At 38.5% G+C, this 11,902-nt stretch overlaps 1 protein-coding gene across 4 annotated transcripts in view; it reads right to left on the minus strand.

Moving 5' to 3' along the window:
• Positions 1 to 1,979: 1,979 nt before the first annotated feature.
• Positions 1,980 to 11,902, minus strand: part of LOC122862672 (SLIT-ROBO Rho GTPase-activating protein 3-like) — a 41,194-nt gene continuing 31,271 nt past the window's right edge. The window contains exons 12-23 of one of the 4 annotated variants that reach the window (XM_044168229.1): positions 11,052 to 11,153; positions 10,022 to 10,052; positions 9,668 to 9,728; positions 8,762 to 8,839; positions 8,305 to 8,439; positions 8,094 to 8,199; positions 7,794 to 8,021; positions 6,847 to 6,920; positions 6,550 to 6,730; positions 5,679 to 5,825; positions 5,193 to 5,502; positions 1,980 to 4,686 (exon numbers count right to left, since the gene is read on the minus strand). In XM_044168229.1, the coding sequence (XP_044024164.1) occupies positions 4,219 to 4,686; positions 5,193 to 5,502; positions 5,679 to 5,825; positions 6,550 to 6,730; positions 6,847 to 6,920; positions 7,794 to 8,021; positions 8,094 to 8,199; positions 8,305 to 8,439; positions 8,762 to 8,839; positions 9,668 to 9,728; positions 10,022 to 10,052; positions 11,052 to 11,153 (1,921 nt within the window). In that variant the 3' untranslated portion in view covers positions 1,980 to 4,218. Of the gene's footprint in view, positions 4,687 to 5,192; positions 5,503 to 5,640; positions 5,826 to 6,549; positions 6,731 to 6,846; positions 6,921 to 7,793; positions 8,022 to 8,093; positions 8,200 to 8,304; positions 8,440 to 8,761; positions 8,840 to 9,667; positions 9,729 to 10,021; positions 10,053 to 11,051; positions 11,154 to 11,902 lie in introns of those variants that run through there. The other 3 variants (XM_044168237.1, XM_044168240.1, XR_006374831.1) reach the window with 3 other exon arrangements.

The raw sequence follows: 11,902 nt of genomic DNA on the forward strand, positions 1-11,902 counted from the left end.
TGAGTGTATTCTAATTTATACTTATAATTGTTCTTTTTACTTCACTACATTTGTTTGACAGCTATAGTCACTTCTAACCTTTCAAATTAAGATTTTACATAAAAACACGATGAGCTTATTGTGGGCCCCTTGCCATGTTTCTAATGTTTTTTTGAGTTGTTAGCAGTTCTACCAAACAGACATTTATCCTTTAAACTTCTAAGAGAAAAGTCCAAAAAATGAATACAAATTTGTGTAGCCAAACTTCTTGTTCTTCATGACCCATCAGATTTATTTTGTGACCCTTTGGACCTGACCCCGAGGTTGGGATCCACTGGACTAAACTACTTAATTGCATAAAATGTAGTTAAAACTATCTCCACCTCAATCAGCTACAACAGTAAATTACAACTCACACATTGTTGCATTAGTATTAACAATATAATGTACAATAATATATCCCCCACAGGTGCCACTTTTCTGCAAAACAAGTACTTTTACTTTGATACTTTAAGTATATTTTGCTGATAATATTTCTGTACATTTACTTAAGTAGGATTTAATGCTGTTTTACTACTAGTGTTTTTACATTGTTGTATTGGTAACTGAAGTAAAAGATTTGAGTACTTCTAAAACCACTGGAATACAAGCAGTGGCCTACTTTACAACATTAAGTGAATGTGTTTACAATAATAATTTTAGGCTCTGATGTGTTGTAAGGTGCTTTTTTCCTGGTATCATTCACTGAAGTTCTCAGAGTCCAATTTAAATACCAAAAAATAAAGAGATATTTTGAGTCAGCACTTTCATCACATGCTAAAGCATTTGTCTCTCTGTGTTCGAGGATGACAATGCCTCCATCCACAGGGCACAAGTGGTAATTGAATGTCTTGACGAGTGTGTAAGCAATGTAAACAAAACAGTATATTATTATCAGGGAGAAGTACTAATATCCTTTACTTAAGTTAAAGTCTAAAAATACTCCATTACAAGTCCAGCATTGAGATTTGTTGCTCAAGTAAAAGTACATTAGCATTGTCAGCAAATCATACTTAAAGTATCAAAAGTTCCTATTTAGCCTCTTACAGAGTTTTATATTATTACATTTATCATGTTGTAGGAATTTTATTATTACAGCATTAAAGTGAAGCAACATTTTTATGTTGCAGTTGGCATGAATGAGTTAATTTGAACTACTTTATATACAGTTGGATTGTTAATTAAAAAAAACCCATTGTATTTTATTTGTTGACCATATTTTTTGTATGTAAAATTTGCAAAGCTGTCAGATAAATGTAGTTGAGTAAAAAGTAAAATACTTCTCTCTGAATTGTAGTGCGTAGAAGTAGAAAATAGCATAACGTGAAAATACTCAAGTTAAATACAAGTATGTCAAAACTGTACTTAAGTACATTATTTGAGTAAATGTACTTAGTTACTTTACACTATTATTATTATTATTATGTCACAGATGCCAGATCTTTATTCAGTGGGAGGTTGTGGCCACCTTGGGAGGCAACACCATCAAAACACCAAATAATGACATTTCTTGTGGTAGCTGTGACCCTGCATTAAAGATCCAGACACATGTAAAATCTATGCTGATCTGCAGGCTGCTCATGGTGCATTTTATGTTGATATTTCCTTGATTTTTAACTGTTACCTGATCTAGAAGCATTCAATCTATGGTGACCAGTAGATGGCGCTGCAAAACAACTCTAGTTAGTGTATGTATGAGTGAGCTGTGCTGCGTGAAGTCAAACAGTCTTGTTCATGCAACTTTTCACCACGAATGTTTAGTGTAACAAGGACATTATATCTAATTATAGGATAACAATTCAGAGTCACTATTCTCTGTATAGACACAATGTTGCATGCATTACCAATAAATATGGTGCACTGTCATAACTATCAATGACCACTGTTCATCCTCAGCCATTTCGATTCAGCTCTTTACATCTTTACTGAACGTCACAGGGCAATAAAACCAGAAGTTTCTGTAAGGTTTCATATATTTATTGTTTTGTTAATATTTGTGCAAGGATAAGAGTTACAAAAATCTACAGACTAGACATGATAATATATCCTGTTCCTATCATACAATGTTATTTATACAAGTATCCTTTAACATTATGTATATATATTCAATCAAATGTACCTATTACACTTTAAGATATATTGATCATCCTTATAAAGACAGACAACAAACACCACCAAGAGTAAACAAGTTCATCTAAACACCCACACAGCCTGAACTGACCATGTGCAACCTAGACATTATGTAAGCGTCAATGATACTGATGTGCTTTATTATGTTTCTAGTACAACTTCATCAAAATGAAAACACAGAACCTACAAATGCAGCACAGTTCCCTGTAGTGTTTATAAGTGCATTAGTCACTTGAGTTGTAGGAGAATTTACCTGTTTATTGAGGCAACACAGCTAATATTTTTATATAGAGAGATGACTATAGTATAAGAACATTTTACTGATTTTCATCTTTATTACTTTGTATTAGTTATAGTGGTGGCATGTCTATAATGTCCACAATAATTGTCAATGTTCTCTGTGTAACTGTAGCCCTGCAGCCTGGTCTACTTCTGCCATAAACTGACCTATTCTGAGACTGATGAATGAAGGAAAAATATAGTTTTGGCTGAGATAAGGTTCATTGCTGAGGAAATGCAACAAAGAGAGGCAGAGTCTCAGGTTGTTGTTAACTGTGCTGCTGCACTGCTACCAGTTAACTTGCCGCTACCCAGTACGATGAAGGTCATACTGGCCACCGGCTGGCCAGACTGCAGCAGCAACACTTGCAATGACAAAGCTGTTTGGGGTTATTTTTGTTTCAGTTGCTGACTAATGCAAACCAAAACCAAAACACTATCCTGCAGTGAGTTTTACTGTTTCTTTGGAACTTCTTATTCATCTTCTTGTGGGAATTTTTTTTGAGCATTTCAAGAGAAATGCTGGAGGATATTTCCATTTGTGTAGGATTTTTGTATAACTATAGCATTTTTAAATTATTGTGATAAATTTGTTTGTAAAAAAAATTGCCAATCCCAGTGAAAATTGGTGCCCTTCTCAGTTTCCATGGGTTGGTTTGGTGTGGGGTGTGGAGGTGTAGCAAGCACTTGTTTTTTTTATACTTTTTTTATACTACCACTCAATGGTGCCAAAATCAGATTTATTTTACAATTAGTGGCCCTAATACAGATGTATTTTCCTTGTAACCAACATCTTGTGACCATTAGAAGAATTACAACTTCATGCAATTCGACCCTGGTTTTGCCATTCAGCCATGGGCTGTGTCTAAAATCACTCCCTCGTTCGCATAGTCATATCTCACTAGTTTACTCTGTAGTGAACAATACATTTATATTTCCCGACACTTATGAATCATTTTGCGTCATCACTAACAGGTGTGGCATCACACAACTGTTAATTTCACATCTATTAAATGGGACGCATTGCATTGGGGAATTGTTGGCAGAGAAGAGTTTACATGCCTTGCACACTACTTTTTTTACATTTATTTTCTATTTCTTCATATATACTGTAGATGTACATTTTTCAGTCATAATGTTAATAAAATGGTGGACAGTTAATATAGTGCACTACATAGTAAATAGAGAGTGATTTAGACACAGCCATGGTGTGTCTGCCTGTTGGTATATGCTGGCACTGTGGGACAGGCACTCTAAGGAAAGTTCAATATTAATGGTGCACAAGGAGTTGAAGTTTTAATAGACTACAAAGACCACCAGCACAGACTGGATGTGTACATAATTAGTGGTGAAATATTCCCTTAAGTGTATCCTCATAATGGAACATGAAACCAGATACAAAGTCCAAGCCCACAGCATTTTTGCAACCTGCAATAACATGCAATGTTTAATTGTCACATTTCAGTAAACAGAAGTATTTTCCAGTGCATCCCTTTTTTATCCAGCATGGCTATTCAGCATGGTTGCATTCTATAAAATTATTTTCATAGATTTAAATCCTATTTCTGTGTAATATTGTAATACAGTACACCACCAACAAGTCAATGTGTGGGCACATAGTTCTCAGAAACCAGCAGTAGCCGCCCTACAATATACAAGATGAGTGGTAAATATTCATCACCAGGTGTCATTGTTTGTTTTGCTGTCAAAAAGAGGTGTAGGGGTGTGACGGTAATCACAATCACTTGGTATCCATGTTCTTCAACCACTCAACTTGCGACAGGACTGAAGCTACATGTTACCTTGTTTGTCTGAGGATGAGGAGGAGGTGGACGGTGATGGGGAGGGAGGTTTGACAGGAAAGACCCTGTCAGTGGGTGTGATGCCTGGGCTGCCCAGACCAGAGGAACTAGAGCTGCTGGAGCGGTGTGGTCCCTGGCCCTGTCCAATCACAGGAGCAGGCCGGACGGGTCTGACAGGCGGGGGCCTTAGAGGTGCATTGGGTCTACGTGCCGACAGAGCAGGTTTAAAAGTGGTCATGGTCTCGGAGGAGGAGCTGCTGCTGCTACGACGCTGGGCTGCATCTGGATCCCTGATCACCATGGTGTGTAGAGGGCTGCCAGGCGGATCCTGGGCTCCACTGGGGTGTTTGAGGGGCTCCAATGTGTCCAAAACAACATCAGGGGCATGTTTGGCTACATTCTGTCGCTCCAGCTCACGCAACTCATGGAGAGCTGTATTCATTGTTTTCTCTATGTCCTGACAAACATGAGCAAAAGGAAAAAATTATGTTGACATTTAGAAATTTATATCAAACAATCAGGCAAGCAGTAACTAAAACCAAGGGTGTAAATTCAACTGGAGATGTGGGAGATATGTCCCCCTCACTTTTCCAAATCATATTGTTTGTTTGTTTTAGTGAAGATGCATGTACAATATTTATCTATTGAAGTATAAGGTATCTATCAAAAAACCAAAATGATTCTAGTGAATTAGTGAATTAATAGCAATTGTCATAGAATTTAATTTTTTTTTTTAGATTACAATTAATTTAAGAAGCTTGATAACCACTCTCATGATATTTTTGTGTTTTGTGTTATTTTCTAGACTGATATAAATATGTAAAATTCATTCACACAATGTTTATGTTTTGTGTTTTGAAACCAAACCTACACCCCTGACTAATATCAACATGCAGTGGCTGAGTCAATGGAGCTTTCACTGTATTTGTCTATTTCAAAGTCTGTTCAAGATTTAACACTCACCTCAGCAAGAGCTTCAGCCTCAAGGGCTTTGTGATCCCCTAAACTTGCATGGCGAGCGGTGCTGGGTGAAGACCGTTGAGAGTGGCTGTTGACAAAGGCCTTTCTGTCTGGGTGATTGCCCAGACTGCCAAATGTGGTGAGACGCCGCTTCTCTGGACTGTCTGTTGGGCCCCTGCTAACAGCTATTTTGTGTGGGCTGCAGGGCCGAGGCATAACCCTAGGGGGCTGGTCTGCAGCTCGGTTGGGGCTGTGACTATCAGCGCCGTTCCTGTGGCGTGGAACTGCAGCTCCATCTGATCGCACCCTCACCCTAAGAAAAATCACAGTTAAGACACTTTATCAGTTTGAATTTCTTGACTCTGAATACTTGCACAGAAATTTGTAATGCCTGTCTACACCATGTATACACTGTATGTATTGTGTGCATGCTCATGCCCCTTCTCATTACCTATGGCATATATCCAATGGAGTTTAAACTAATCCCACCTTCCCAGTGCTGCTCCAAAGCGGTGCTCAGGTGTGTGTTCGCAAGGAGATTGGTGGTCATTTCTGGTAGAAGCTCTTTCATCGTGGTGTGGTACACTGCTGGCCTCACTATCAGTCCTCTGAATGTTATCTGAGAATGCATCATCCCTGATACAGACAGACAGAAGAGATTGATCTCAATTAATGGCTTCTGTCCTCAGGAAATGTTAATATTGGCTTTTTTGTAGAAGTTTAATCTCTCGAGCCGCACATAAGAATCCTTAACAATTACATTCTTGCCACAAACAAAACACAAAAATTAAAAATGGCATCAGCACAGTGAGCCTCATTACTTTTACAGACAATATTAAATCACTTATCAGTCCCTGGAAGCCACTGTTGGTAGTACATACATTACTCTTGGCTTTAATTTTGTTACCTGCTCTGTGATGCAAGAGTGGTTATCAGGCAAGAGGCCGAGCAGAAATTAAAGCTGCATTCGAGAAGTGACCTAAGTGCTCCTTCTTACAGCTCTACAGCTAATTGCTGATGGGGGGCCATTTGTTTTCATCACAACTAGTTGTGTCAAGACAGAAAAGCATTTTATTCATACTGATCCCTCTGAAGGTTTTATAAGGCCAAGCTTTTTGCTCATAACACAGCTTGCGAGGACAGTAAGAATAGAAACATGCATTTTGGGAAAATAGAGCAACATAAATAATGACCAAGGCCAAAATAGCTGTTGTCCTGCAGCAGAACCAAGGTACTGACTTCTTGACTAGATCACTTTTATGATGCTGTTTTATACTAAAACAATGTCTGTTCGATATAACTAAAATATTATTGTGGTAGTCTTTTTGTGGGCTTCACAGACCAAATGTATCTTACTCACATGTCTTGTACCACAATGTACTGATGTGGAATAAGCCCATCCACACCGTTATGTCGGCCCTCCCACCAGTCCTCAGAGGCTCGCAGGTAGAGTAACAGAGAGGCTCCTTTCTTGAAGGAAAGCTCTCTAGGACTTCGGCCCACATAGTCAAACTTTGCTATGGCCTCGATCTGCTCCAACTCTGCAATACAAAGAATACAAAGTACAATACAAAGAAATGTGACAGAATCCAATTTGAGACTTCTTATTATTTCAGCTCATACAGGTATGGCTGCAGTCCTTACAGTGGTGACTCACCTTCATCACTAGTGTTGGGTCCGGTACCATTGTCTACCTCATCAAGAGCTCCTGGCTCACTGTGGGGGCTTTCACTGAATGAAGAAATATGGAGTCAAACAGTCAGAAACACAAAAGAACAGACCAGTATGATTTTAGTGTTTCTCAGTTGTTGACAGCAAATTTTTTCGAAATTTCATCCCATTTTATTTTCAAATTCTTAAGCACAAAAACTAAATACAGAAAATGAAAACAAAACCCAAATCACCTGCCAAATGAAATGTGAGATTCACAATTGAATTTTGCATCCAAATAATAAATGCACAGTAGAATATTTGTAAGACCCAACTGAACACCTAAATGGTATAAATATGGTTAGAGTATGGTTATTGGTCTACTAGAACATACAATTAACAAACAAATACTGAAAAAAATAAAAAACAAAATACTGCTGCTTTATAGTGTCCTACAAACAAGACACACAATAGAAGAAACTATAGAAAACAGGCCTACTGTGTACTAGGTAAAAAGGCTACGTCCTATCTTGGGTTTCTGTCTGGCCACAAGATCATGTCCACAGCACAGCCTTTTTTCATTTTTTTACCTAAGAGGTGGATAAAATATCACATGGTATAATCTGTCCTCAGCTCAATTTTTCACTCCATAAGCACTTTCTACATAACCAGAAGATATTTCAGTATTTAAAAATGTGCCAAATGCATGCATTATGCATATTGTCTAAGCCTTTAAGTTAGGGTAAAAAGTAGAAAATGTATATTTTTTCTGTTAAGTTGAACAACTGAGAAAAATGGGTGGTAAATGGCTGCATATAAGTAGAGCTTTTATCCAATGGGCTTCACATGCTGGGGATCAAACTGCCAACCTTATGATTAGTGGACTCTACCTGAGCCACAGTTGCCCCATAAACTTTACACTGACACATGTTGGACACCTTGTCTTGCACTTACCAGTACTCTTCCCCACCAGCCATGCACTTTTCATACACAGGTCCCTCCAACTCACGCTGGGTCGGGAAGATGGCCTCATGGTGGATGATAATGGTCTTAATGACCTCGTTAACATGCGCCTGGCAGGACACAGGGTCCTGCTCATCTGGTATTGGCATCAATGTGGGGCCAAAGCAAATAGCCAGGTTGTAGGGGTCCATCATGTTCTCATCACTGTACTGAGAAAGACTAGAAAGACAGATGCCATTATATCTCATTTCTAAGTGTCAAACAAGTAAAATTTGTTGTGATACGACTTACTGATTTAGAAATGCAAACAGGTATCTCATGACGATGATCACAGGCCGCTGAAGAGTCACAATTATCTGCTGAAGGTGATGAGCTCTTTCTGGACCTGAGTCAAGCTCTGAAGTAAATAGAAAGAAACAAAGAAAGAGTGAAAAAATTATGTAAAGGTACACTAAATAAAAAACCTTACATTGTTCAGATGTTTTCCTGGAATGTGACTCACTGGTTGTGGACATGAGGTCGAGGAAACGCTCTTTAGGGAACAGCGGGTTTTCCAGCCCCCTGAAGTAGAGCTTAAGAACGCCTGCCACAGAGTTGATGTCATGATCACTCTGATCATCCACCAGAGGATCCTCTCCTATATACATAGCATACATTTAATCCATTCATTAATCTTCACTGTTATCAGTGTTCATGTAACATGGCACTGAGGCAGTTATGTATGTATATTTCAAGTTGGGAAGTTAATATAAACATTGAGAGTGCAGTTATGTTTCCTCAATTATTATTACTCCAAGATGCTGATCTTATGTATGTTATGCATCGTTTGTCCATTACAGGGTTACATGTGACACATGGGGTCTTTATATGCACTTGGCCCGTGCAAGAGACTGTGGCTTTTGAGGTGGACAAAACACAATTTAAAATAAATCAAGAGGAGATGTCGCACTGGGACTAACCTCTTTCAAATGCATTCTTAATATCGTTGACTTCGACCTGGGAGCCTGGAACTCGAAATATACCTTGCTGCTGAAGACCTGTGGACAAATAGAGGCATTAGTGTAAAATAGAAAAAAAAATGGGGAGGGGGGGTATCAGTACAAATGTCATTTCTTTTCATTTCTTTGCACATTTACTATATACGAATAGTAACTGGTCCTCACAGTATGGGCACAGCACTTAAAGCCAGAAAGTTAAAGCACATAAACAAACCAACCCAATAACAAATGTTAGTTTAGGCTTCATTGTGAGAGTGTGGTATGTACTGTATGTATGTGACAAATGGTGTGAGTCTGCATATGAAAGACCAGAGCAGTCTGCAGCAGCAAAAAATAAATGAAAGAAGGTGTTATGAGATTAAGGCTGCCCCCTTCTAGAAGATTTCCCGACTAATTAATCATTAAGGTCTTAGTTGACATTTTTAGTGAATTAGTTGTTTTTTCTGGTCCTTTTTATGGGAAATTAAATATTTGCTTTTAGTCATTACTGGATGAAATGATAATCACATGTCTGTCTTCACTATAATATTCACAAGCACGCTTTTGTCATTAATAAGCACATGATTTTATGAGATTCTTCAGCATGACTGCATTCTGTTGCAAAGGGACAATAAAACTGAATAAATAATTTGACAGATTTTGTCAGCTAATTCAACAAATGCTATTATTTAGGCTATTTTCAACCAAGCAGTTCCAAGAACTATGGACTAAGAACTAAGAACATAAACTGTATGAGTCCCTCACACAACTGCTCAACAAAAATGTTAGCTTATATAAAAAGAGGGAGAGACAGAGTATGACAAAGCAGAGGTTACTGTGTGTGCACTAATTTTGTATGGAAAGAGAACATATGGAACAGGAACCTACCATAAAGATTGATGTATCGAACGCAACTCTCAACCACCACTGGTATAGGCTGCCCTGAGTCCTACCAGACAGATTCAAATAATCATTATTCGAAGCACATAAACAGAAAATAATAGAAAACAAATAGTCATGAGTTGAAAGAACATTATAATGTTATAATCATTTAATGATTTTTTTAAATAACTGATGATAAGTGTATAAAACAAAAATAAGACTCGTGTTAGTGTTTGTGCTACCATATATTACTATTACTACAGTATTTTCACAGGATTGCCAACAGGACAGAGGCACAGAAATGTTGGTTAGCATACTGAACACAATGTGATGAACCCGCCCTGCTATAAGACAGAGTACCTGACTCCTGGCACGGACATTCCGTCTTCCCCTGGGCAGAGAGCAGTAAGGCACGTAGACAGAGGAAGAGAGGCAACAACAACCACAACAGGTTAGTGAGAGAGACAGATTGTACAGAGACAGAAAAAAAGGAGGTCTGGCCTGAGAGAATAGCCAAAGCATCAGTGCCTTGTGGGGTGTAAGACGTGAGGACATGGCTCGGCGGGGGAGTGTGTGGGAGGGAGGGTGCTACCCAAGAGGATGGGGGTGCTACATACAGTAAAGCATTTTTTTCAGCCAGAAAGGACTGTTTGACAGAGAGGAGAACTAAAGGCTGAATTCTAGGACAGCAACTAACTAATTATTTTCCCTATCAATTAATCTGCCCGTTATTTTCTGGATTAATTGATTGAATCATTTGTTCTGTAAAATGTCAGAACTTAGTGACAAATGCCCATCACAAACTCATAAAGCCCAAGGTGTCATTAAACTACAATTTAAAAGCTAAAAACATTGACTTTATTAACATATTAGACAAAGACAATTGTCATGTTAGAACCTGAAACAAGGGAATGTTTGGAAATGATTAATCACTTATCAAAATATTGTTTTCTGCCAATCCACTGATAGTTTTAGCTTTACTGTATCCTGATGTGTTTCTCCACTGCTGCTGATGCACATTATGTCTGCCTACCCCTGTTTGATTGAGCATTAGAGTGGATGTGGCCAACTGACATACATGAAGCCAAATAAATTCAGTGTCTGGAGGCTAGTGCTCACAGAAGAAAGAATGTTAAAAGCAAACCCTGCACCAGTGCAGTGTTTATGAAATCAAACCATCTCCAGAACATGTTTGATTGGTTTTCACCTGACTCTGTCTTTCCTAAATTGCAAGACTGTGAAGACAAGGCAATGAGCAAGAGGAAAGTCAGCGCATGAGTGAGCCAACCTTTGGGTAAAAGAGTGGGCAAAGGCAAGAGAACCCCCAAGGACTGCTAACAGCGAAACAGCTGAGCTCATGGAGAGACAAAGAGCACAGATGGGCTAATACCTGAATGAAGGCCTCCATATTGCCGTTAAACAGCTTACGGTTAAAAATGGAGCAAGGTCTAGACTTCCGCATTCTCTGGGGTTTAGGGGGAAGAGTGGGGGCCTGGGGAGATGGTGGGGGGTGTATGATTGGTAAATGGTAAATATGAATTATAATGCAATTGGTATAACTACACATAAAAATACTTAAATTTTTTTCTAAAATGAATTTGTTGGTATGTCCTTACCACAGTAATTTGCATCTCCAAAAAACTACAATGCTTAAATGTCCAGTGTGTAAGATTTAGTGGCATCTAACTGTGAATTTGCAGTTTGCAACCATTTGAATACCACTCACCTCACCCTCCCCTTCCAAGCGTGTAGGAGAAACTATGGTGGCAGCGAAACTCGCGAAAAACTCGAACGGCCATATCTAGAGCCAGTGTTAGGTTTGCCCGTTCTGGGCTACCGTAGAAACATGGTGGTGCAAAATGGCAACCTGCGTGGAAGGGGACCTGCTCACTATTTAGATATAAAGGGCTTATTCTAAGATAAAGAAAACACAACGATTCTTATTTTCAAGTGATTATACACTAATAAAATATACTTTAAATCTAAATATTATATTCCATTTCTGCCAATAGCTCCTCCTAAATGTTACACACTGGACCTTTAAAACTTAAAAGGAATAGTTTGACAATTTGGGAAATATGCTTATTTGCTTTCTTTCCCAAAGTTAGATGAGAAGATTGATACCACTCTCATAACTGTAAGGTAAAATATGAAGCTAGAGCCATCAATGATTAGCTTAGCTTAGCACAAACACTGGAAACAGGGGGAAACAGCTAGCCTGGCTCTCTCAAAAGTTTTGTC

Source organism: Siniperca chuatsi, linkage group LG2 (assembly GCF_020085105.1).
Source record: "Siniperca chuatsi isolate FFG_IHB_CAS linkage group LG2, ASM2008510v1, whole genome shotgun sequence".
In the NCBI taxonomy this organism is placed as follows: domain Eukaryota; kingdom Metazoa; phylum Chordata; class Actinopteri; order Centrarchiformes; family Sinipercidae; genus Siniperca; species Siniperca chuatsi.